Source organism: Mytilus galloprovincialis, chromosome 14, assembly GCF_965363235.1.
Source record: "Mytilus galloprovincialis chromosome 14, xbMytGall1.hap1.1, whole genome shotgun sequence".
Lineage (NCBI taxonomy): Eukaryota > Metazoa > Mollusca > Bivalvia > Mytilida > Mytilidae > Mytilus > Mytilus galloprovincialis.
In genome coordinates, this window is record NC_134851.1 from 37,757,242 (window position 1) to 37,781,187 (window position 23,946).

At 34.1% G+C, this 23,946-nt stretch overlaps 2 protein-coding genes across 3 annotated transcripts in view; one reads left to right on the forward strand and one right to left on the reverse strand.

The window, feature by feature from the left end:
* Positions 1-430: 430 nt before the first annotated feature.
* On the forward strand, positions 431-2,723 carry LOC143058610 (uncharacterized protein KIAA1958-like). Its single transcript, XM_076232084.1, has 4 exons — positions 431-917; positions 1,231-1,388; positions 1,692-1,838; positions 2,121-2,723. Exons 1-4 carry the CDS (start codon positions 724-726, stop codon positions 2,348-2,350), a joined length of 729 nt encoding a protein of 242 aa, XP_076088199.1. The 5' UTR covers positions 431-723; the 3' UTR covers positions 2,351-2,723.
* Positions 2,724-11,401: 8,678 nt separating this feature from the next.
* Positions 11,402-23,946, reverse strand: part of LOC143059062 (carnosine synthase 1-like) — a 29,950-nt gene continuing 17,405 nt past the window's right edge. For both annotated transcript variants that reach the window (XM_076232526.1, XM_076232527.1), the window contains exons 2-6: positions 16,151-16,960; positions 15,562-15,742; positions 14,505-14,801; positions 13,595-13,857; positions 11,402-12,977 (exon numbers count right to left, since the gene is read on the reverse strand). In XM_076232526.1, coding sequence (XP_076088641.1) covers positions 11,739-12,977; positions 13,595-13,857; positions 14,505-14,801; positions 15,562-15,742; positions 16,151-16,960 — 2,790 coding nt within the window. In that variant the 3' untranslated portion in view covers positions 11,402-11,738. The remainder of the gene's footprint in view (positions 12,978-13,594; positions 13,858-14,504; positions 14,802-15,561; positions 15,743-16,150; positions 16,961-23,946) is intronic.

Sequence of the window (23,946 nt, forward strand, 5' to 3'; positions counted from 1 at the left end):
GTTTACCTTTAATTACAAAAAATGTCTTTATATAATATTACAGATCTCTCATTTAGATTTTATTGTCGCTGTTTTAACAAAAAACATTTGACGTGGTAATATGGTAATGATAGTTCCCAGGTAATACAGGATTTTATTAATTAACTGGAGCTTATTTGACTAAATACGAGTAAAACTGCCAAATCGATAATTTTGTCCTATAAGGCCAATACGGATTTTCGGATTTTTCCGTATTGGCCCGGGTTTAGCAAGCCCAATATTAGCATATTCGATTAGCTCTAGACTAATCGGTTGAAATCCCGATAACTCTAGAGAACTACGGCTAGTGTCGTCTGACAGGAGAAAATGACAACAAAACGATGGAGCAATAGCTCTATAAAAAATATAGATGATGCGATGGATGCGTTAGTTGAAGACTATATATATTTTCACTACGACGATTTATCTAATAGGGAGGCAGAGTACATCAAGAGAAATCTCGCGGATGTCAATGGGGAAGGAAATTTGATTCTGGAAGAAGTTGATTCAGCGAATTTCAACTTCCCAAATGAAATTCTGCAGGACATTGAAAATGCACAGAATCATGAGATTGACGAATCAGACAAAGAAAATAGCTCGAGTAGCAAGAGGTTTCGCTCTGTCACTGATGAAGACACTGACTCTTTTCTAGCTTTAAGTGTTAACAAGAACACAAAAACTAAAACAAAGAGTGACTTGAAAGTGATGCTGGATTTTTTCATATCTGTTGGAGAAATGCGTGATTCAGTGGAAATACCTGCCAAAGACTTGGACAGTCTGTTATCAAGATTTTTTCTTGGAGTCCTGAAGAAAAATGGTGACGAATATGAGCCTGACTCTTTATCCTCTATGTTCAACAGCTTGGATAGACATTTGAAGGACTCAAAAAGTAGTATAAGGTACGATTATTTTCATGTAGATTATTTGATATCTGTGAGACATGTAACTCCCTTGTCTTGATATAGCATGATAGCCTTTGCATTATTCTGTCAAGCATTATGACTCGAATATTCAGTGCCAATATTTTAATTTTAGCCTTGTGTCATTTTTTTTGGTAAAAACTATATATATCATCTGGGTCAATGTGGTTTTGATGATCTTAAGCTTGTGTACAATGAATATTCCTTGGTTTCTCTTTGCTATAAGTATAAAACATGTACATACAAAAATTACATGTCAGATATTATGCATATCTTTTCTTTAATGTTTCAGTATTAAAAAGGATCCTGAGTTCAACCACACAAGACGGGTATTAGAAGCGAAGCGAAAGGCATTAAAGTCATTGGGCAAGGGCAGTAAGCCAAACAGAGCTGAACCTTTGACGACTGAGGAAATCCAAATCTTGAGGGAGAAAGGCGTTATTGGAACACGTAAGTTTAAAAAAAATGTTGTATTCCAGCGTGTCAGTCAGTAACTTTTAATTAAACATTTTTCTAACCTTGTGGCAAACAAATTATTTTATTTCCTTGTCGCCCTCTATCCATCCCTGATTATTAAATGGTTGTTCTAATAAAAAATGTTTAAAATACACATAAGGTCTTGAACAATGAGAGTGTCTCCAGAGGTCTTTTGCATTTTGATACAGTATTTGTCCTTTAAATACTATTTTAAGTTGGATATTTACATTAAGATACATGTATTTTAGTTAAGTTCTTTTTTTTTTCTTTTTCCAGAAAACCCTGATGCATTACTGAATGCTGTGTTTTTAAATAATGCAACATACTTTGGTCTACGAGGTCGACAAGACCATGTTAACATGACATGGGGAGATGTCAAGTTAAAAGCTACATCTGATGGAAAGGAGTATTTGGAATTTAATGGTGAGATTATGTTATGATTTCCATCATTTAAATAGTTGATATTTTAAATCTTTTAGAAATCACAGAATATATACTTCTGTGGATAATGGATGTACATGTACAACAGTCCTGACAAAAGTTGGTAATTTGTGCTTTTAAGGATATTAACCATTGTTTTATATTTATCAAAACAAATCTTATTTACTATGCAATACATGTTTTTTGTTATATAAAAGTGAAAGTTTTGTACAGACAGGAAGGATAATTCTTCTTTAAATATTGACATAAGCATACTTTTTTCAGAAAGAAGCACCAAAACCCGTAGTGGAGCAAAAAGCAGGGATTTCCGGGATATTACGCCAAAGATTTTCGGGGAAGGAGGAAGTAATTGCCCTATTCATGTTTACAAGGAATACAAACGGCATAGACCTCAAGACACATTAACTGATGAACATAGATTTTATTTGAGGCCTTTAGATAATAAACATGAGGAAATATGGTACACTCGCCAAACCTTGGCAAAGATAAATTAGGTAAAATGGTAAAAAATATGGCAGAAAAAGGAGATCTTCAAGGAAGAAAGGTTAATCATTCGGGACGTAAAACTTTTGCTACCACACTACTTCAAAATGGTAGACCTGCCAATGAAGTTGCTCAATTAGGAGGCTGGAAAGGCATTAGTACCTTAACTCATTATTCAGTACCGTCTATTGAACAACAGCAACAAGCTTCTCACACAATATCTAAGGTCATGTTGCCGAACTCAGATTTACAGACGACATCAGATTCAGAGGAACCTTGTGAACTTTCAAACTCAAATACATTAGTTCATAATAATTTAAATGCAAATGTATCAAATACAAATAATCAAACTGCTAACAAACATGACAACCCAATGGCCATGTTTGCAGGGGGGGGGGGGAATTACACTGTAAAAAAATTTGGGCCCATAATTTTAAAGGAAGAAAGTAGTGATTTGGTCCAGCTGAATTTTTTTTTAAATTAGCACTTCAGAAGCTGTCAAAAGATTTCAAGACGCCCTAAACATAAAATTGTCCATATTTTGAGTTAGAGGCGATGAAGTTTTCTATAATGTTGATATAATGTGTCCCAAAAGTAGTACAACACACTGTCAAAGTTTCTTTGAGAAAGCGCAGGTGTGATTTTTTTTATTTTCATTTATGTTCTAAAAGAAATGCACTACAAAATAATTGTGGTCTCGGACCATATTACCTTAGTTTAGTCACACCCCCGCTCGCATGAAAATGTTAACCTTGACAATGAACTTTACTATGAGGTAAGGTTCAGATGGTACCCACCAGACTGATATGTACCCCTTATAATCATATCAAACACTTTAAATACTTGACCTTATGGTTAAAATATCTGAAAAACGTAACTGATCACGCAACTTTAACCTTAATCCCAGATCCTTAAATGAGGTCAAGGTCAGGTATACCCTGCCTTATAGCGAATCTCATTGGCAATCATATTGCACTTTTTTTTTCTAGACTTTACCAGTGACACATATACCAAATATAGTTATCACATTATTCATTATAATTGGGACATTCGCAAAACAAACAAAAAACAAATTATTTTTAAGCAGCGAAAATGAGATCAAGGACAACAGACATATGACAGACGGAAACTTCGTTGAACATGTATAAGATACATTTATCAAACATGTCCATATCATCTTCTCCTCTGGCATGTATTACTTATTTTCTAATAATTTATGCCACTCGACACAAAATAAAACACACAAAGTCACCAAAATAAGACAACTACAGCTCGTGATCAAACAGAGTTGGGAAAATCTTAAATCGTGCCAAATTCTTAATCAACAGAGTGGAGTCTTATCTCCTATATGTTGTTTCAAGGAAAAGCTGTAGGGTTAACGAAAACGAACGGACAATGCCATTGAAAAAGACCAACATAACAAACTATAGAAAACTAAAGAAAGAGCAACACGAACCCCACCAAAAAACCGGGATTGTTCTCAAGTGTCGCAGAAGGGAAAGCAGGTCCTGCTCCATCGTGTATAAGACAGTACAACTGTAAGGGTACAATTGAAGAGTGTAATCAATAAAACTGTAAATGCAATAACCTAAATAAACAACAAATGCAAAACAGAAATTTTAAACAAAATACCGCATAAACCTGTACTACTTTTAACAGATGACCATGAATTTTGTCCCATTGAAACAAAACACTCATCTGATTTTCGCATATTTAAGACAAACAAGTAATCGAGCTCAATCTATTGGAGGCAAACTGTTGTTACTTTTGTGGCGATCATTTGTTGTAAATGTGTTTGTATTAATTTGTTGGTGTCCCATCTCATTTTAGCTTTTTTGGCTTGTAGCTTTTATTTCACTCATCTTTTTTTCTTCCCATGTCAGCACCCAAGTTTATTCTAGATTTCATTGTATCGACCTCAGTTAGCCTGTTCTTGGAAAACAAACCATGATGATAACACCATGACAAATAAGAGAGAAAGAGAACACCATGACAAATAAGAGAGAAAGATAACACCATGACAAATAAGAGAGAAAGATAACACCATGACAAATAAGAGAGAAAGAGAACACCATGACAAATAAGAGAGAAAGATAACACCATGACAAATAAGAGAGAAAGATAACGCCATGACAAATAAGAGAGAAAGAGAACACCATGACAAATAAGAGAGAAAGAGAACACCATGACAAATAAGAGAGAAAGATAACACCATGACAAATAAGAGAGAAAGATAACACCATGACAAATAAGAGAGAAAGAGAACACCATGACAAATAAGAGAGAAAGAGAACACCATGACAAATAAGAGAGAAAGATAACACCATGACAAATAAGAGAGAAAGATAACACCATGACAAATAAGAGAGAAAGATCAGACAAACAACAGCATACAAAACAAAACATAGAAAACAAATGACAGAGCGACATGAGCCTAACTAATCACAGGTGCCCTGAAATGGTATCCTGCTCCACACTATTCCTGTATGTACATGTTAAAATCAGGAACTTCGTTATGGTCTCTTTTATGTCATTTTAATTTGAGCCGATCATTTTCAGATGAAGCATTTTTTTAATTACTTGCGCAATATATTTGGCTGTAAATATTCTACGAGGAACGTTTTGTTAGCCTTTTAGTGGTACATTTTTCTTAAATCCGTTTTAAGCAGTTGTTGAAAACTTTTTAAATTTTGTAAGTCGGTGTGGTGTATCATGATCTAAAAATATACAGTGTATGTCTCTGGTCTTTGTATCAATTGCTGGCATCGGATATCTATGGGGAGTTTATTAATTTTCAGCAGCGGTGTTCAGTAATTAATACGCAATTTTTTTGTTGTCCATGTAAACAGTTGCCGATCAGGACTGACCAGACTAATGGATTTCAACTTCTGTTGAAAAGTATTTAGAGTTAAGTGCACAATGTTTTAAGTTTGTTTTGGGTTGTATTCTCAGATATCCTCGATCTCAAATTGTGTAGGTGAAGAGTGTATTTGTCTGTCCCAAGTCAGGAAACCGTAATTCAGTGATTGTCGTTTGCTTCTGTATATCAAGATTGTATTTTGGTCATTGTTTTATTTCAATCTAAAGCAGGCCGTTAGTTTTTTCATTTGTCAGGGGTCTTTTTTTTTATCTTACAGTGCGGTTTGTGTTTTGATCATTGTTGAAGGCCGCAAAGTGACCTATTGTTGTTAAATTCTATGTCATTTGTCTCCGATGCAGCACAGGTGCTTGAGGACAGGATCCTGTATGAGCCCCATATAGTCCCTCCCCCCCCCCCTTTTTTTTTTTTTTTTAATCATTTATCTCAGATTTTTCGATATATATCACTTATTTGTACCATATATATACTAATATACCATATTTATACTCTAAATATGCATGTTTACTATCAACGTGAATCTCGACTATTCGCTCTATAGTCGAGATTCACGTTGATAGTAAACATGCATATTTAGAGTATAAATATGGTATATTAGTATATATATGGTACAAATAAGTGATATATATCGAAAAATCTGAGATAAATGATTAAAAAAAAAAAAAAAAAAAAGGGGGGAGGGACTATATAGGGCTCATACAGGATCCTGTCCTCAAGCACCTGTGCGATGCAGTAGTCTTATTGGCGATCATACTTTAACGTTCTTTACACATACAAATATAGCTAGATGATCAAGGTGAACGACCATTTGATATTCTGGGGGGGGGGGGGGGGGGGGTAGGAATCTTTTCGGATTGATCATTGATAATTTAATGTCAACTCGGTTGCTACAGTAACACTGGCTTCCTACCAGGACAACTTAATATCTTTTTCAAGTCCTCCTGCGCCCCTCACCTTCAAGAAATCAAATCAGATTCATTCAATCATCGAATCTTAGGTAGCAATAAACAGTTAGGAAAAAATAATAAAATTTGCCCTTATGAATTTTACCATTCCCTTTTCATTGCTTTCTTGCAATATCAAGCTTACTGTTTGTGTCATATATGGTCATATGTATGTAATCAGAATCTTTCATAGATTTTATTTCCAGTATATAAAATGGTAAAATATAATTTCTTTTTGGTGTATCCATGGCAACAATCTGCATTTATTTGTTATTAAATATTGCAAAAAAGGGGGGAAAGATGTCACATATTTCCCCAATATTTGACTAAAAGTAGAATTTCAATTTCTTGAAGTAATACCTTTTCTGAAACTGTGTACATATATCATTCAGCAAATCCAATGAAAATCATATGTCTTTCATCTCATTTTTTTGTAAAATTGCCTCAAAAACTTCGTGTAGAAAAAGAGTGTTTGTAAACAGTACATTAATTTCTGGACCGATGGCCGGTCTAGCTATGAAAATACGGACTGTCAAATAGAAAACAGCCCATAAAACATGTAAAAAATAATCTTGATGCCCTTATAAACCACCTTTGAAGGCTAAATTAGCACTCATCTGTCTAAAAATGAATTTTATTTCACAATAACTTTCCTATTTGAAAAATCCACAGGGGCCATAATGCGAAACTAAACTCCTAACTGTGTATTGCTACCTTAATAGTAAATATTTTTTTCAAATTCTCCCTTTTAACTTATTTTCTGAGTTCTGCTAGCTAAAACGAGTAAATTGGCCTTTTATTTTTGAAAATTGGTTGAGTAATGAATATTTTATGAAGGTTAGCAGTTGACACTGAAACGCGACAAAAACTGATTTTAAGAAAGGTGCCAAGTCAAAGTGTAAAATCTTGTCTCTACCTCAATGTTTAGCCAAATCTTAAAAATTGTACCTCTTTTGTCAGTTTTTTAATGTTGAATATCATAATAAGATCTCTGATGATGCACCATTGTACAAAATTGAGCAATTTTAAGCATAAAAATATTAATCTTTATGCTTATTGCATACCAAAGACTTGATTAAAAACTTGGTGATAGGGAATCAATTTCTTACATCTGATTTAACTATACATCTAATATATGCCAAAATGTAACATGAAATCTTGATAAAAACAATAATATGATATATTCGCAAGAAAAAAAACCAACGCGTTCAATACTTGGGCTACTACATGCAGCCCAATCCATCAGAAGCAAGCGTTAAGCCGATAGAGTACAAATATAAGCCTAGTGTCAAAATGTCTAATTTTGGTTGCTAAGGACTGTAAACAATAAAATTGACACATATTGTCATTGTTAAACACTTAATTTACTCAGAAGTTGATTTTTAATCTAAATTTTAATAGATTTGTGGCATGAAAAGTCTTAAATTATACAATTCTGAGCTTGGTAAGTATGCCTTAATAGTAAATATTTTTTTCAAATTCTCCCTTTTAACTTATTTTCTGAGTTCTGCTAGCTAAAACGAGTAAATTGGCCTTTTATTTTTGAAAATTGGTTGAGTAATGAATATTTCATGAAGGTTAGCAGTTGACACTGAAACGCGACAAAAACTGATTTTAAGAAAGGTGCCAAGTCAAAGTGTAAAATCTTGTCTCTACCTCAATGTTTAGCCAAATCTTAAAAATTGTACCTCTTTTGTCAGTTTTTTAATGTTGAATATCATAATAAGATCTCTGATGATGCACCATTGTACAAAATTGAGCAATTTTAAGCATAAAAATATTAATCTTTATGCTTATTGCATACCAAAGACTTGATTAAAAACTTGGTGATAGGGAATCAATTTCTTACATCTGATTTAACTATACATCTAATATATGCCAAAATGTAACATGAAATCTTGATAAAAACAATAATATGATATATTCGCAAGAAAAAAAACCAACGCGTTCAATACTTGGGCTACTACATGCAGCCCAATCCATCAGAAGCAAGCGTTAAGCCGATAGAGTACAAATATAAGCCTAGTGTCAAAATGTCTAATTTTGGTTGCTAAGGACTGTAAACAATAAAATTGACACATATTGTCATTGTTAAACACTTAATTTACTCAGAAGTTGATTTTTAATCTAAATTTTAATAGATTTGTGGCATGAAAAGTCTTAAATTATACAATTCTGAGCTTGGTAAGTATGCCTTAATAGTAAATATTTTTTTCAAATTCTCCCTTTTAACTTATTTTCTGAGTTTTGCTAGCTAAAACGAGTAAATTGGCCTTTTATTTTTGAAAATTGGTTGAGTAATGAATATTTTATGAAGGTTAGCAGTTGACACTGAAACGCGACAAAAACTGATTTTAAGAAAGGTGCCAAGTCAAAGTGTAAAATCTTGTCTCTACCTCAATGTTTAGCCAAATCTTAAAAATTGTACCTCTTTTGTCAGTTTTTTAATGTTGAATATCATAATAAGATCTCTGATGATGCACCATTGTACAAAATTGAGCAATTTTAAGCATAAAAATATTAATCTTTATGCTTATTGCATACCAAAGACTTGATTAAAAACTTGGTGATAGGGAATCAATTTCTTACATCTGATTTAACTATACATCTAATATATGCCAAAATGTAACATGAAATCTTGATAAAAACAATAATATGATATATTCGCAAGAAAAAAAACCAACGCGTTCAATACTTGGGCTACTACATGCAGCCCAATCCATCAGAAGCAAGCGTTAAGCCGATAGAGTACAAATATAAGCCTAGTGTCAAAATGTCTAATTTTGGTTGCTAAGGACTGTAAACAATAAAATTGACACATATTGTCATTGTTAAACACTTAATTTACTCAGAAGTTGATTTTTAATCTAAATTTTAATAGATTTGTGGCATGAAAAGTCTTAAATTATACAATTCTGAGCTTGGTAAGTATGCCATAAGGTAGCAATAAACAGTTAGGAAAAAAAATTTTACCATTCCCTTTTCATTGCTTTCTTGCAATATCAAGCTTACTGTTTGTGTCATATATGGGCATATGTATGTAATCAGAATCTTTCATAGATTTTATTTCCAGTATATAAAATGGTAAAATATAATTTCTTTTTGGTGTATCCATGGCAACAATCTGCATTTATTTGTTATTAAATATTGCAAAAAAGGGGGGAAAGATGTCACATATTTCCCCAATATTTGACTAAAAGTAGAATTTCAATTTCTTGAAGTAATACCTTTTCTTAAACTGTGTACATATATCATTCAGCAAATCCAATGAAAATCATATGTCTTTCATCTCATTTTTTTGTAAAATTGCCTCAAAAACTTCGTGTAGAAAAAGAGTGTTTGTAAACAGTACATTAATTTCTGGACCGATGGCCGGTCTAGCTATGAAAATACGGACTGTCAAATAGAAAACAGCCCATAAAACATGTAAAAAATAATCTTGATGCCCTTATAAACCACCTTTGAAGGCTAAATTAGCACTCATCTGTATAAAAATGAATTTTATTTCACAATAACTTTCCTATTTGAAAAATCCACAGGGGCCATAATGCGAAACTAAACTCCTAACTGTGTATTGCTACCTTAGCTACAAACAAATTTCTTCATAAAATTAAGATTTATGATAATCCAAATTGTACTTTTTGTAATAGAGAAATTGAAACATTAGAACATTTATTTTGGGAATGTGAACATACACAATTATTATTAGAACAGATTGAAAATTGGTTTCTGACCAATGGAATTAGTGTACTTTTTACACAAGAAGTTTTTTTGTTTGGTAACTCTGCAAAAATATCAAAAGGCAATGCAGAAAATACTATTTTTCTTACCATAAAGCAATATATTTATAATTCTAGATGTTTTAAAAAAATTCTTACATTAAACTCAGTAAAAGAAAAGATGAAATATGTAAATATGTGTATGCAATGGACAAAAATATTGCTATGAAAAACAAATGTGAACATCAGTTTCTCAGAGAATGGAATGTTTTTGATATAATACTTAGTTAAATACAAAAATGTATATACTTTACATTCAATATTATACATGTTATAAATGAAAATACTCACTCACTCACTCACTCACTCACTCACTCACTCACTCACTCACTCACTCACTCACTCACTCACTCACTCACTCACTCACTCACTCACTCACTCACTCACTCACTCACTCACTCACTCACTCACTCACTCACTCACTCACTCACTCACTCACTCACTCACTCACTCACTCACTCACTCACTCACTCACTCACTCACTCACTCACTCACTCACTCACTCACTCACTCACTCACTCACTCACTCACTCACTCACTCACTCACTCACTCACTCACTCACTCACTCACTCACTCACTCACTCACTCACTCACTCACTCACTCACTCACTCACTCACTCACTCACTCACTCACTCACTCACTCACTCACTCACTCACTCACTCACTCACTCACTCACTCACTCACTCACTCACTCACTCACTCACTCACTCACTCACTCACTCACTCACTCACTCACTCACTCACTCACTCACTCACTCACTCACTCACTCACTCACTCACTCACTCACTCACTCACTCACTCACTCACTCACTCACTCACTCACTCACTCACTCACTCACTCACTCACTCACTCACTCACTCACTCACTCACTCACTCACTCACTCACTCACTCACTCACTCACTCACTCTCACACTCACACTCACACTCACACTCACACTCACTCACTCACTCACTCACTCACTCACTCACTCACTCACTCACTCACTCTCTCTCTCTCTCTCTCTCTCTCTCTCACTCACTCACTCACTCACTCTCTCTCTCTCTCTCTCTCATATTTGTATTTAAAAAAAAAATTTAAAAAAAATGGCTTCCTAATAGACAGTTGTTTTGATTAGATAATATCTATAGATTTATATATTATATATTGCTATTATATTTGTGTATATTATGTTGTAAATTGGAAGTTATAAATAATAAAAATTAAAAATTAAAAAAAAAAGAAATCAAATGGCTGTCCCCTTAAATCTTGATATGGGGAAAAATCAACAGACAAAAGATTATTGTTGAAGACTATATAAAATATTGCCTTCCAAGTCTCCTTTCATTATTTTATTATTTACTTTGCCCTATTACAATTTACTGATGTTTAACTAACAAAAGAAAATTAACATGTTTAAACTTCAGTGAAAAAAAAAGCATTTTCAAATATTTTTTCAACTCTTTAAAAACAAACAATACTATGAAAGTTTTATTTTTTGTTAGCTAAACAGAACTAAATGATTTTGTTTTAATGTCTTTTTTTCAAACTAAACATCACAATTTTTATTTTTTTATTTTTTTGTTTTTGTTTTAAACTTAACAAATTAACAAAATACAAAATTGATTTCCAATGCAATGACTAAGTTTGTTAATATATACAAAGTTCCTAGCTCTACAAGTCCGCTATTCTTGAAATGTACAATTGGTGAATGATTTATATGAATGATACAAGCGGTAATCGCTAAGCAATGATAAATGGTTTTTATGAATGATTGTAGCGATAATCGCTGAGCACACCTATCACTAACCGTCATTATTTGAAATGACTCAACAGATAGTTGTAGTCATAGTTATTTGTATTCAAACCAAGAGCATTGCCGATATTGATCAGTTTAGCTTTGGCTGTTTCCAAGTTCTTGTCCATGACAGCAATGTTTGCAAATGGTTCCTCATCATTTTCACTACCACATTCGTCTAATGACGGCTCCAGCTGGTTATATCTGACAACATTTTCAGAAACCAACGCATTTAAGAATTTCAAGCTGTTTGGATTTTTTAATTGTTGTTTGTGTACGGACGACAGACACATCATTCCCATCAGAGTGCATTTAGGTTGCACATTTGAGATTACTGGTCTGATACCCAAAGAAACCATGAAAGCGTAGAGTAAAAGATCATGCCCGTAGCAAGTCTTGATCCAGTCCCGGAGATAGAAACCTCCCATTCTAGCATTGATCTCAATTAACTTTGGTCCTGTTTTTGTCATTTTCATTTCAACGTTGAACACTCCAGTTACGAGTCCGATTTCCGTACAACACTGATATGCAGATGTTATAAGCTGCCCTCTCCTATCTAATGGTAGGCATGTTGGCAGCAAGGCTGCTGTTTCTGTGTAAGACCCTTTCCTACATGGTCCATTATCCGAGATAAATGCACCAATAAGCTGCCTCTGGAATATAATGATATCTATGTCGTGTTCTGTACCATCAATTCTCTCCATCAGCATAATGTCGTTACCGTGACCGAGCCCAACACCAGGGTGATCTTCGTCGTTCTGGAGAATTGATGATAATTGTTGCCATATATTAATACACTCAACACGGTCTGCGACAGGTTTGACCCCAACGCCACTTGATCCATATTCCAATTTTAATACAGCAGGTAGTCTAATCTTTTCCAAAGCCTTGTCGACGTCTTCTTCACTTTTGATAGAACAGCAGATACTGGAATACAGATGAGATCTCGGGAAATGAGGTATATCGCCGGTTCTTGACCGTAACACGTTTTGTGTCCAACTTTTCCTTTTAGCAATTTGGGCTGGTTGTTTTCCTGGACCATTCAATTTAAGCATGTCACATATTGTTGCGGCTAAGGGACCACAATCCTCCCAAAAGGTAACGCACCCATCGACATCTATTCCTTTGTCTTTAAGAATTTTAATAATGGCTGTAGCATGTTCTTCGTCTTGTTTATGGTCGAGAAAATCGTACTGAATGAATTTTGTGCACCTCGATGCACCAAAGCATGACTGATTCGGTTCAACAAGAACAACCTAAAAGGTACAGAAAAGCATAAATTATAATATATTTTTCTACACAACAGTTCATTGGCACTAGTCGAAAAGCATAAAATTAAATAGTACAAGTTAAAATTGAAACACTTGGAATTTGAAACTTAAAATGCCAGGAATTTCTTGTACCGACTCGTTTGTTACCTAATTATAGAAAGTCTATGGTCATGTGTGGTTTTTTTTTGTTCATGCGCCAATATGAGTTACGAATCCCATAAAAATATCAACCCACTGCTTTCTGATCAGATGATCATGATGATGAAAGTTGTCTCATTGGCAATCATGTGTATATTTACTAGTACATATATAGCAATTTTAAAAAGGGGGGGGGGGGGGTTCCAACTTTATGCTCCCATTCAAATGCATTGATCCGCCCCCCCCCCCCCTTTGGATGCGCCAATGAATATACCGTATTTGGTCGTGTATAGTCCGCCTTTTAAATCTTAAATTATGTAGTTTGTACATTAGGGGTGTGGTTAATACACAACTATAGACCGTATATATTTAAGTGATTGTAAGAATATCTTTTGAGACAAAGAATTATATCTCATATATCTCAAACAAATAGAAATGTTTCATGACGTCATAAATCGACTTACATTAATACCAAATGATTTATAGCTTTCCCATATAAACTTCTTGCTGAAACCTCCAGCTCCGACTACAACGACAGTTTTGTCTTGCATGGCAAACAGCTGTGAACGTCTTATCATGGTCTCAACTAGTGGTTTCACTGCTTCTCCCTGTCTATGGGGATTTAAGAACTCAAACAACTGACAATTAAAGGTACAGTCATGACTGTTCACTTCTATTCCTACTGCTTCTAACTGTCCATCTACCATTCCCAGAACGTAGTCAATACCTATAAGGAATAATTAAGAAAAATCAATTATTAATTTTTAATGCAAGTATGATTAGTTTATTGTCGTCTCTATTATTAAACATGTCTACCATGTTAGTTGGTAGACAGGATGCTTGGAAACATTTTTGGAACTTGATGCACTAATGATATTTTTTCAAGTTTTGTTCTCATTGGCTGAAATATTTTAAAACGATGCAAACCAAGAAATGCTACATTTGTAAACAGCTCACATGCCCTTTTAGGTCAGATCAGATAGAAAAGATTCAGCATTTGAATAAACCCTGAATATAATATTCAATATATTGTGAAATGAAGCACAGTTTAATTTTATCCATGAACTTATTATTTTTTTGTTCAAAGGGAAATACAAAAATGTAACTCAAACGGAATAAATCATATTCTATTCCTTTGCTTCTGAAAAGATCCAAACTCAACAACGAAAACAACTAAAATGGTGAAAATTGAACTTGACCTTCATTTAGTCACATGAAACTACAAATTTATTTAAATTTGAAAAGATTTCATCAACGCGTTTTCATGTTTTAAATGAACAGACACTTTTTGACATCCGTGCGCCCGCCCGCCGCCCGTCGTACACCCCAAATAATTTCATCCGGTTAAAAAATACAGAAAGAAAAAAGACATACCTATAAGTTCAGTTCGTGCTCCAACGCCTCCTTTGATATCTGTAGACAGACCACGCTCATATTCAATAATACGCTCCATGACCTTTTCTGAACCTGTGGAAACTTTATCTAATAAACGATTCATTTCATCTTCTTCCATATTCCACATTTTCATTGTTGTTTCAAAAGTTTGGGGAATAGTGTTGTTGCCATTGATTGGTTGATGTTTCAGACCTATCCCACAAGCCATCTGTGTTGTGATTGGTGTATCGTCTACTCTTCTACATACAGTGGTCCTCCATCTGAACGAGTAATCAGCTGAAAAATAAATAATTGTTTCCACAATTAATATATAATTGGATGTCCGGGGTTAATTATCGATGATTGCTTCATTTAATTTTTTTAGAAAAGGTAACTAAAAATATCTTGTTTTTTATTTAAAAGAAAAACATGTCCCCTATACCTCACCCCATCATACAAGACTGCCTTTAAACATCATTTGCTGTCTTCTCTGATGTAATCAATTCAAGATAAACAAGTTATATTATAACAAGAATGTGTCCCCAGTACATGAATGCCCCACTTGCACTATCAATTTCTTTGTTCAGTGGACCGTGACATTGGGGTAAAAACTCTAATTTGGCATTAAAATTAGAAAGATCATATCATAAGGAACATGACCAGAAAACATAATGCCCCTCTACTATCGTAGGTGGGGCATAAAAAATAAGATGTGGTATGATTGCCAAATAGACAACTGTCTTTAAAAGACCAAATGACCTAGAAACTAACAACTATCGGTCACCTTTATCAAGGAGTAAAACCCATACCGCATAGTCATCTTAATAGGGCCCAAATGTAAATCAATTCAAACGGTATAATACATATATCCAAGAGCAGGGGCGGATCCAGATATTTCTAAAGGGGGTTCCTAACCTGGACAGGAGAAAGGGGCTTCCAACGATGTGTCCCCATTCAAATGCATTGATCGTTAAAAAAAAGATGGGGTCAAACCCGCAACCCTCCCCTGGACACGCCACTGCAAGAGTTACATTGTTAAACACGAATATAATATTACCTAATTCTGGATTTGCAGCTTCTACAGGTTCATAAAACGTTTCAACCAGGACTGTGTTCTCCAATTCCAATATAGCCAGCAAGTCAAGTACAGCTTTACAAATTTCTTCCACATTTTTCACTTTATGGAACGTCACACATCTACTACCGTGCCACATGGTACCAGAGGGTTTCACCACGATCTATTTATAGATAAATATACAAAATAAATACAATAGATACAAATACGTTTTTGGACTTGTGGTGTTGTATAAAAAGATTGTGATATGCAAGTATTTATTCCTTCTTTTTAAACGTTTATCAGTCCCGTTTTTTTTTATAACAGAAAAAACCTTTAAAAGAGGCAAAATTTTTCATCAAAAGAACGTACCATTTTTGGTTGGGTTTGTGTGGTAATTTTTTTGTTTTAACTTGTTACTAATAATTTTGTCTTTTTCTATCTAATCTGTCTTTTCGTCAAATTCTAATCCTTCCTTGAAAAAAATATTGTACATGTATTGCCCTTGAGTTTTAAATTTTGTTCTTACTTTAAAAAAAAATTATGTAATATACTACAACGTAACCTTTCAGAAAAAACAATTTTAACATACCTTTTCAAATGATCTGACTCTCTCCATATTCAGGAACTGACGTATGTTTTCTTCTACGTAATTATCTATGCCGTCTTTATTTTCGACGATCAAAACTTTCATGTTTGCGTCTTCTGGAATATTGTATTCATACGATGGTTTGTATGCAATAGCTAGGGTTTCTGGGTAATTTACTCCCGCTTCCGCCATCCATATACGTGACAGTAGTTTATCGTCTACATACTTGCACAGCTCAACAGAACTTGACATTGGACAGTCCAAGTCCTGCTCAAGTTCCACACCATCATTTCTTTGGCCATTGGTGACCGCCTTTGTGAAAAAATTTACAAAATAGGAACACCGTCTAGGGGTCGGAAAGACATCGACATAGGTTGTTCCGGACCGATCAAATACGATTGCTTTCTTGACCAACAGCGAATGCAGACCTTCAACTTTATTAGATTTCTCCTTCACAACCCATGTTGGCGACAACACGAGTAGCATATCGCCCGGACATTGGCGCCCACCTTCTAGCAGTATCGCCAGGCATTCCCTTGGTGATGCTAAAACAACTATTGCGACTTCCGTATCATGCTTTCGTGTCCTCGGCTGTTTCGTTCTGTCGAAAGTCTCGGGGAGGTTGTTTTGAAACAAGCTGTACTGTAAAGCATTGTAGTAATCTTGAATGTTGACGTCATCTTTGTTCAGTGAGACAGACGGGTCTGGTGGTGAAAGGTCGACATCAGTGTCCCAGGCGGTATAGCTACCACAGGTAGTGGTATATTCTACTGCTTTATGGGCTAATTCCTCCTGCTTCTGTAGTATATGGTTCTGAAATATAAAAACAATCTTTGAGCTGATTTTTTATAGGAATTTATTATAAAACGATCGTCATGTATACATATTCAATATGACTCTTTTTCTCTGGAAGTGGTTTGGAAAAGGGGGGGGGTCGAGAAAATTGTTTTGTAAAACTGTAATAATTAGTAGATAATTAAATGAAATGTAATAAATACCAGCAGTAAGTGTATTTTTTTTTATAAACTATGGTTTTAACCATTTAAATGGGGAACTTTTCTGTTTCATAAAAATATAAATGAGGATAAAGGTATTCATTGTAGTATGCAATTGTTTTCACTTGACCAACTGCCCATAAATTTGACAATGAACACTATGTTCAAGTTAAGTCGCAGGTGCTATATATCGTATAGTAGCTCATATAACCATAAATAAATTATTTCAATATATCTGTAATTTTTTTTGAAATTACAAAAAGCGGGTAATTCTTTCCCTTTTTGATGATTTTTTGAATTGTGTGTATTTACTTCTTTTGACGTCTACTTTATGTTTTGTATCAAAAACAAAATGATATGTGGTAATGGAGGAAGGACCGAGTTTGTTAGAGTTCATGGGGAGAGGGGGAGGGGGCAAACATTCGGAAAAAGGTCTTTTACAATTTAGGCGTGCGAGAGTCTCGTTATTCGATCATGTCTATTCAGTGCAAAAAAACACAGAGCATGCAGTGGTTTAAAATATATTTATAAGGCGTGGGTTGTTATTTTAGGTATTTCAGCAAAGGCACTAGCCAATCAAAAGCAACTGAATAAATTATGTTTATTAGCAAATATCCAAATATGTGCTCAGAATATTATGTTAGAATACATTGCTGGCAAAAATAAGTTTTACTTTATGTACATGATGTACAATAAAATCAGGGGCGGATCCAGACATTTTTAAAGGGGGGGGGGGGTCCCAACCCAGAGTAAAAGGGGGGGTTCAACTATATGCTCTCATTCAAATGCATTGATCGTCCAAAAAAGGGGGGTTCCAACCCCCGGAAACCTCCCCCCCCCCCCCCAGGATCCGCCAATGAAAATATCCAATAAACGGAACAAAATATCCTTTTGAATAGAGACGAAAAGATAAGAACATTTTTGGGAGGTAGCTATTTATTCCAGAAGCAGTACAACTTTTATGTATAACGCACAATTAACAACCCCCCTTCCGTACATCCTGCAGAATTCATTGGTAGGTAGAAAAGTGACGTTAAGTGAAAGTATTGCTTTAGATAGGGGAAGACAGTGTTCATTGCTGAGAAAAACACGGTGACTCATGGCATAAGCATTCTATCAACGCATGTCTATCTTAAGAATGTATGCAAAAAAAGGGGGGGGGGGGGTAAAGGGAAAAAGCTTTATAACTTAATTTTTCTATTTATCGATACATGCGGTCTTTTAAACATTGTTTACGTTTATAATTACATATTTAACCCTCTTACTGCGGGAAGGACATATGTGTCCTCCCCTGGCTTACTGCGGGAAGGACATATATGTCCTTTGTGTAAAAAAAATGATTATTTTTTCCCTTTCGTAATATTTCGGGAAAAAACATATCCTTCAATTATTGAATACATTTTATATATGTTATTCATCATGTGGTTATTAGTTTTGTTGTTGTTTTCTTTTTTACCTCATTACGTCATATATTATTTGACGTCATTCGACGTCGTAATTGATTTGACGGCATGATAGCGCTATCAAATTTTAGAATGAACAATTTGTATGCTTTTATTGATAAGATAAAAAAAGAATCATAGTATAAAACAGAAGGGGGAAAAAAACAACATCAACAAATGACCATTAAGCAATACAAACAAAACTATTTGCTAATTGGTTTTCAGTAGTTCTTGTGCCCAACAATAAATAAATATTTAAAACAAATGTCCTTAACTCTTTTAGATTTGGAGGGACACATACATACTAAGTCTTGAACTTGATGCTTGCCTTGGTTTTCTTACCTCTTTAAAAACAAATTAATTAAACAACGAAAAAGTCTACGTTGGTATAAAATAAGTCCACAATTAATTTACTGACCCGAAGTGTAAAATTGGCGGCATAAAATAGCATTCTGCATTTAAATGTTTTTATGCATTATTAGCTATTATAAACTTTAGTTTATGTGCAAAAATGGATAGATACTATGGAGTTAAATAAAACCCGTTAGGAGCAGGAATCAGCCAAAAACTGAGAAAAGCCTTTACCGTAAAGTCAGCTAAAGAAGGCCCCGACATGAACAAAATGTAAAATTAAAATGAAAACTAACGGCATAATTTATAACAATGTACATATGTAGTTTATGAAAAACATATGTGACAGATATGATCCAACGACAACCACTGAATTACAGACTCATGACTTGGGACGTAAACAAAAGAGTGTGCTATCTTTATTTTCCGGTCATTTTTTGTTTGACAAATGTTGTTACCTTTTGAAATATTTGCTGCTGAAAACTTATGTCTTACTTAATAAATTTTGTGTTATAGTTTTTTTATATCCTGCCTTTCAACCTTTCAGTCAAGTGTTCTTATTATATATATAATTTTATAACGCGTGGATTGTGATGACTAATACACCACATTGAAACTGTATTTATACCAATAGAAGATCAGAGTTTCACATTTTAACGGCAAATATTGAAATTCCTTTACATTTATTCAATGAAGTAACACCATACTATGTTTAAATTTGAGACCAGTAAACATTTTTAAAACTCATATAATGATATATCATGCTGATACTGAATACGGTGCTTTAAACAAAATTCTATGTTTTTTCTAGTATACTTCACGTGCTATATAAGTTGGGGGAAGGGGTGGGGGGGGGGGGGGTGATAAAAATCGAAAGATGTAATAAAATATCTTTTCTAAATATGTGTAAATATTAGATTGAATGAAGTACGCATATAAATTCGGAAGGGCCCTCTAATTATTTATCCTATAAATCTATACACATTGATGTTTACAAATAGTATAAATATACCATTGAACAATATTAAGCAAAGAAATTAAAATTAAGCAGTTATTAACGAAAATATTAGAACCGAACCTAAAAAATAAGAAACAGGTATGCAATGATATTACAGTTAAGAAGGGATTTTATGGTGGTAATTAGTAAGTAAAAATGTGTTTGATTTGGATTTGTCAATCTTCAAGCATCAATGTGATATATTAATGAATATGAAAAATTAAATATGATATGAATAGATATAAGAAGATGTGGTATGAGTGCCAATGAGACAACTCTCCATCCGAGTCACAATTTATAAAAGGAAACCATGATAGGTCAAAGTACATGCTTCAACACAAAGCCTCAGCTGACTCCGAACAGCAAGCTATAAAGGACCTGAAACAATTCTAGTGTAAAACAAAACAAACGGAAACACCAACGGTCTAATCTATATAAAAAACGAGAAACGAGAAACACTTATGAACAACACCAACAAACGACAACTACTGAACATCCAGTGGCGGATCCAGAGGGGGGGTTCCGGGGGTGCGCACCCCCCCTTTATTTTTGCCGATCAATGCATTTGTATCGGGACATATGTTTTGCACCCCCCCCCCTTTTTGCCCTGGGTTAGCACCCCCCTTTCGAAAATTCCTGCATCCGCCCCTGACATCAGTATAACTTAGAAAAGAATAACAGTAGTAAACACAAGAAATATTTCAAGTGATGACACTAGAGTCGGTGCAACCATCATCTACACAGAAAAGGGAACAAGACGATTACAGTGTATCACTGATGGAGAATATTTACGGAAACAGATCCATTTTACAGTATACATAGAAAAACATTTCACAGCATTGACATATTTTTGGCATCTTTAGTTTAAACATTTCTATTAAAAAAAAGATTGTGTGCATGTGTAAACACCATTAATCTTTAATGTGTCTTTCTTCAGAAATTAAGGCTGAAAATTAATTGCGTCATAGTTAAGCCAATAACATGGTTTTGTTTTTAGGTGTGGCGATATTTATGTTTGGGCACATACATCCTTTATAACATTATATCAACTTGAGCATATTTAACCTAATAACATAGCACTATTCAACTCAGATTGGTTTGTATAACTTGCTAATCGTTCGACTAAAAAGCTTACATATGCTTTGTTATACCAAAATATGACAGCTTACTTCTTACGAATAAAAAATAAGTGCACAATCACTTGCTATTGAAATGGGGTGATAGACAGTTTACATAAAGGAGGGGGGTGGGGGTAGGACCTTTTTCAGGACTCCGGGATCGGGATTTCGGGACTTCAGGATTTTAAGCCCGGGATTTCGAGATCAGGACCCCTCCTAGCCTCCCTCATAAAGCACTAGCAACTGAAAGTTTCAGTAAATTTTGCGGAGATAACGCAGAATATTGTGCGTATTTCCTTTTATAATGTCCCCAATATAAAAACCTTCGGGAGAATTTATGTTTAAGTTTTCAAAAATTGGTTAAATATAATGTTACCAAATCAGTATCATATTTTTAAAATTACTCAAAATAAAATTGCTGGTGCCAACCAAATTTGTAAATATATGAGACAAGCATTTGAAAATAAAAAAAGGAGATGTCAGATGTGGTATGATTGGCAATATGACAACTATCCACCAAAGTTCAAATGAAGTGGATATAAGTACATCGTAATTACAGGCAACCGTACGGTCATTAAATTAATGAGAAAACCACAATTTAAAGTTTAAAACAATGCTTAGTGTCAGTTAGTCTACCATAAATAAATGAAGAACTTTACACAAAATAGACTTATAGTTATAGATACAGCATAATTTTATAATACATTTTCTCTTATTTTGCATTATGTTTTATTTATATTATTTGTCATGTTGTATATGTCATGTTTGTTGCAGTACACTTGGAATACGCAATGCCATCTTTTTTTTTAATATGTGTTTTATCCAATGAAATATTTGATTTGATGTAAGATGACCAACCGAAAATAAGTTAATCTGACTTGAAATTTTGTAAAGTATTATAGTGCTGTTTTGCAAAAACAGAAAGTTTTCTTCAAAACACTGCAAAGTGCTTGACTAATTGAATAGCGCAAAACTTCCTTAGGACGTGACGTGATCATCATTATGACGTTATGGGTTACACGCCATTTTTCCGACAGCCCATTAGTCCGACAGCCCATTGGTCCGACAACCCATTAGTCCGACAACCCAATAGTCCGACAACCCATTGCTCCGACAGCCCAATACTCCGACAACCCATAAGTCCGACACTTATCAAACCAAGTATTATTGTATCAGGGTAAAATAAAACTTGTCTGTGTGTATTATTACGTTTAGATATGTAATAATATATTTTAAGAAATAACTCTGTATATATTACATAAGGCTGAGGTAGTTCGAATACTTTCTTTACACTCAATTCGAAATCTGTATATAGAATAGAACAGAAAATATTATTTCACTTTCCAAATTAAAGGGTATAAAAACAGCATACATATCAAGAACAACCAGTGATGGTGCGTGCTACTGATGATGCTCCCGCACAAATACTTCGTTGTTGAGCTGTGAATCTGAGAAAGCCTCGAGATCACACCGTTTAGCTGACTTATATAAACCTTGAAAAATCATTGTATTGTAGTTCCTGCGAAAAATGTGACGAAAATTTTCAGCTTTGCTGTCATGTGAAAAGTGTTCGGTAAACAGGAATTTGTTGAGTAATGAATCTGAAAACGTATCACACGATATAGCCGGCTTCAATAAACCTTAAAGAAATCCTTGTAATGTCGTTCATGAAAAGGATGCAACGAAAATATACATGGGACGGAAGGACGAAATGACAGACGGTCTGACTTACGAGTGGACGGTTGAATGGACGGACAGACAGAGGTAAAACAGTTTATTCCCACTTTTGCGAAGCGGCGGTATAATGATTAGGTCAACTTTAAGACTTTACAATACTAATATCATAGTAATAATATGATATAACTATCTTTATAACACCGTAAGCCTCAGTCACAATAGAAGCCAAAACAAAATAGAAAAAAAACCAACTAGCACATTGATATCAAATAACGGGCAGTACCAAACCATGTACTACAAAATCAACAGAACTAACAATATAATCATCATTTGTTTCCCCTATAATAGTAAAGTTTTCTTGTGTGTTTACATCGAAGATTTATCATATTTATCTTCAAAGTTCTGACATGTGCAAGACTGAATATGCCGAAAGAGTTCCTCCCTCAAATTTTGAAAATGTGAGCATTCGATTGAAAAATGATGCTCATTCTCAACTTTATCAGCTTTACAATACGATTGTTTGAATGTCTGGCATTTTCAATTCTTAATGTATAATGGGTGAGCACCGATTCTTAATTAACATATGAACTACCTTTCTTAAAATCAATGATATCTAAATATTTTCCCCCTTGAAAACAATCTTTAAATGAAAAATAAGTGTCAAGTTTGCCACAAAACACATAATGTAGTAAGTTTTTACAATTAGACAATTTGCGAAAGACACAAGCAGAACAAGAATGTCACACATCGTCTTGGATTTCTTACTAGTTGTTATAGGCTTTTATACTGCTCTCGTTCTATTTGAACAGTATATTTGTATATTTCTATGTCATAAAGGTGTCAGACCACCAATTATAAATCCCTATCTGTTCAACCAAATTTTGCAATTTTCACAGCTTTCTAAAATTTTTACCTTAAGTTTAACTTCATAGAAACCAGGTATATCCTGAATTGTACATGTTTCAGCTTTCTACATGCCAATTTTCAGCATACCTTTAAAGCCTTCTAACAAAATAACTGACCTTTAAATAGAAGTACTCCAAAACAAAAACCTGGTTTTCTGGAAATCTAAAATTAGCATACTATGGAGCGCATTAATCCTCAATTTTTAATGCAAACTCATAGACAAGTAAATTTTGGCTCAAAATGATCTAGATATATTTATCTTTCACCAAAAGTTTCATTTCTGCAAATTTGTTTGTTAGTTTAAGGAAACACG

Bases quoted from the DNA above. Each gene is read 5' to 3' on its own strand.
- LOC143058610 (XM_076232084.1), top strand. From the start codon at position 724: ATGCTGGATTTTTTCATATCTGTTGGAGAAATGCGTGATTCAGTGGAA. The intron at 918-1,230 runs GTACGATTATTT...TTAATGTTTCAG, and splicing joins GACTCAAAAAGTAGTATAAG to TATTAAAAAGGATCCTGAGT. The intron at 1,839-2,120 runs GTGAGATTATGT...TACTTTTTTCAG, and splicing joins GGAGTATTTGGAATTTAATG to AAAGAAGCACCAAAACCCGT.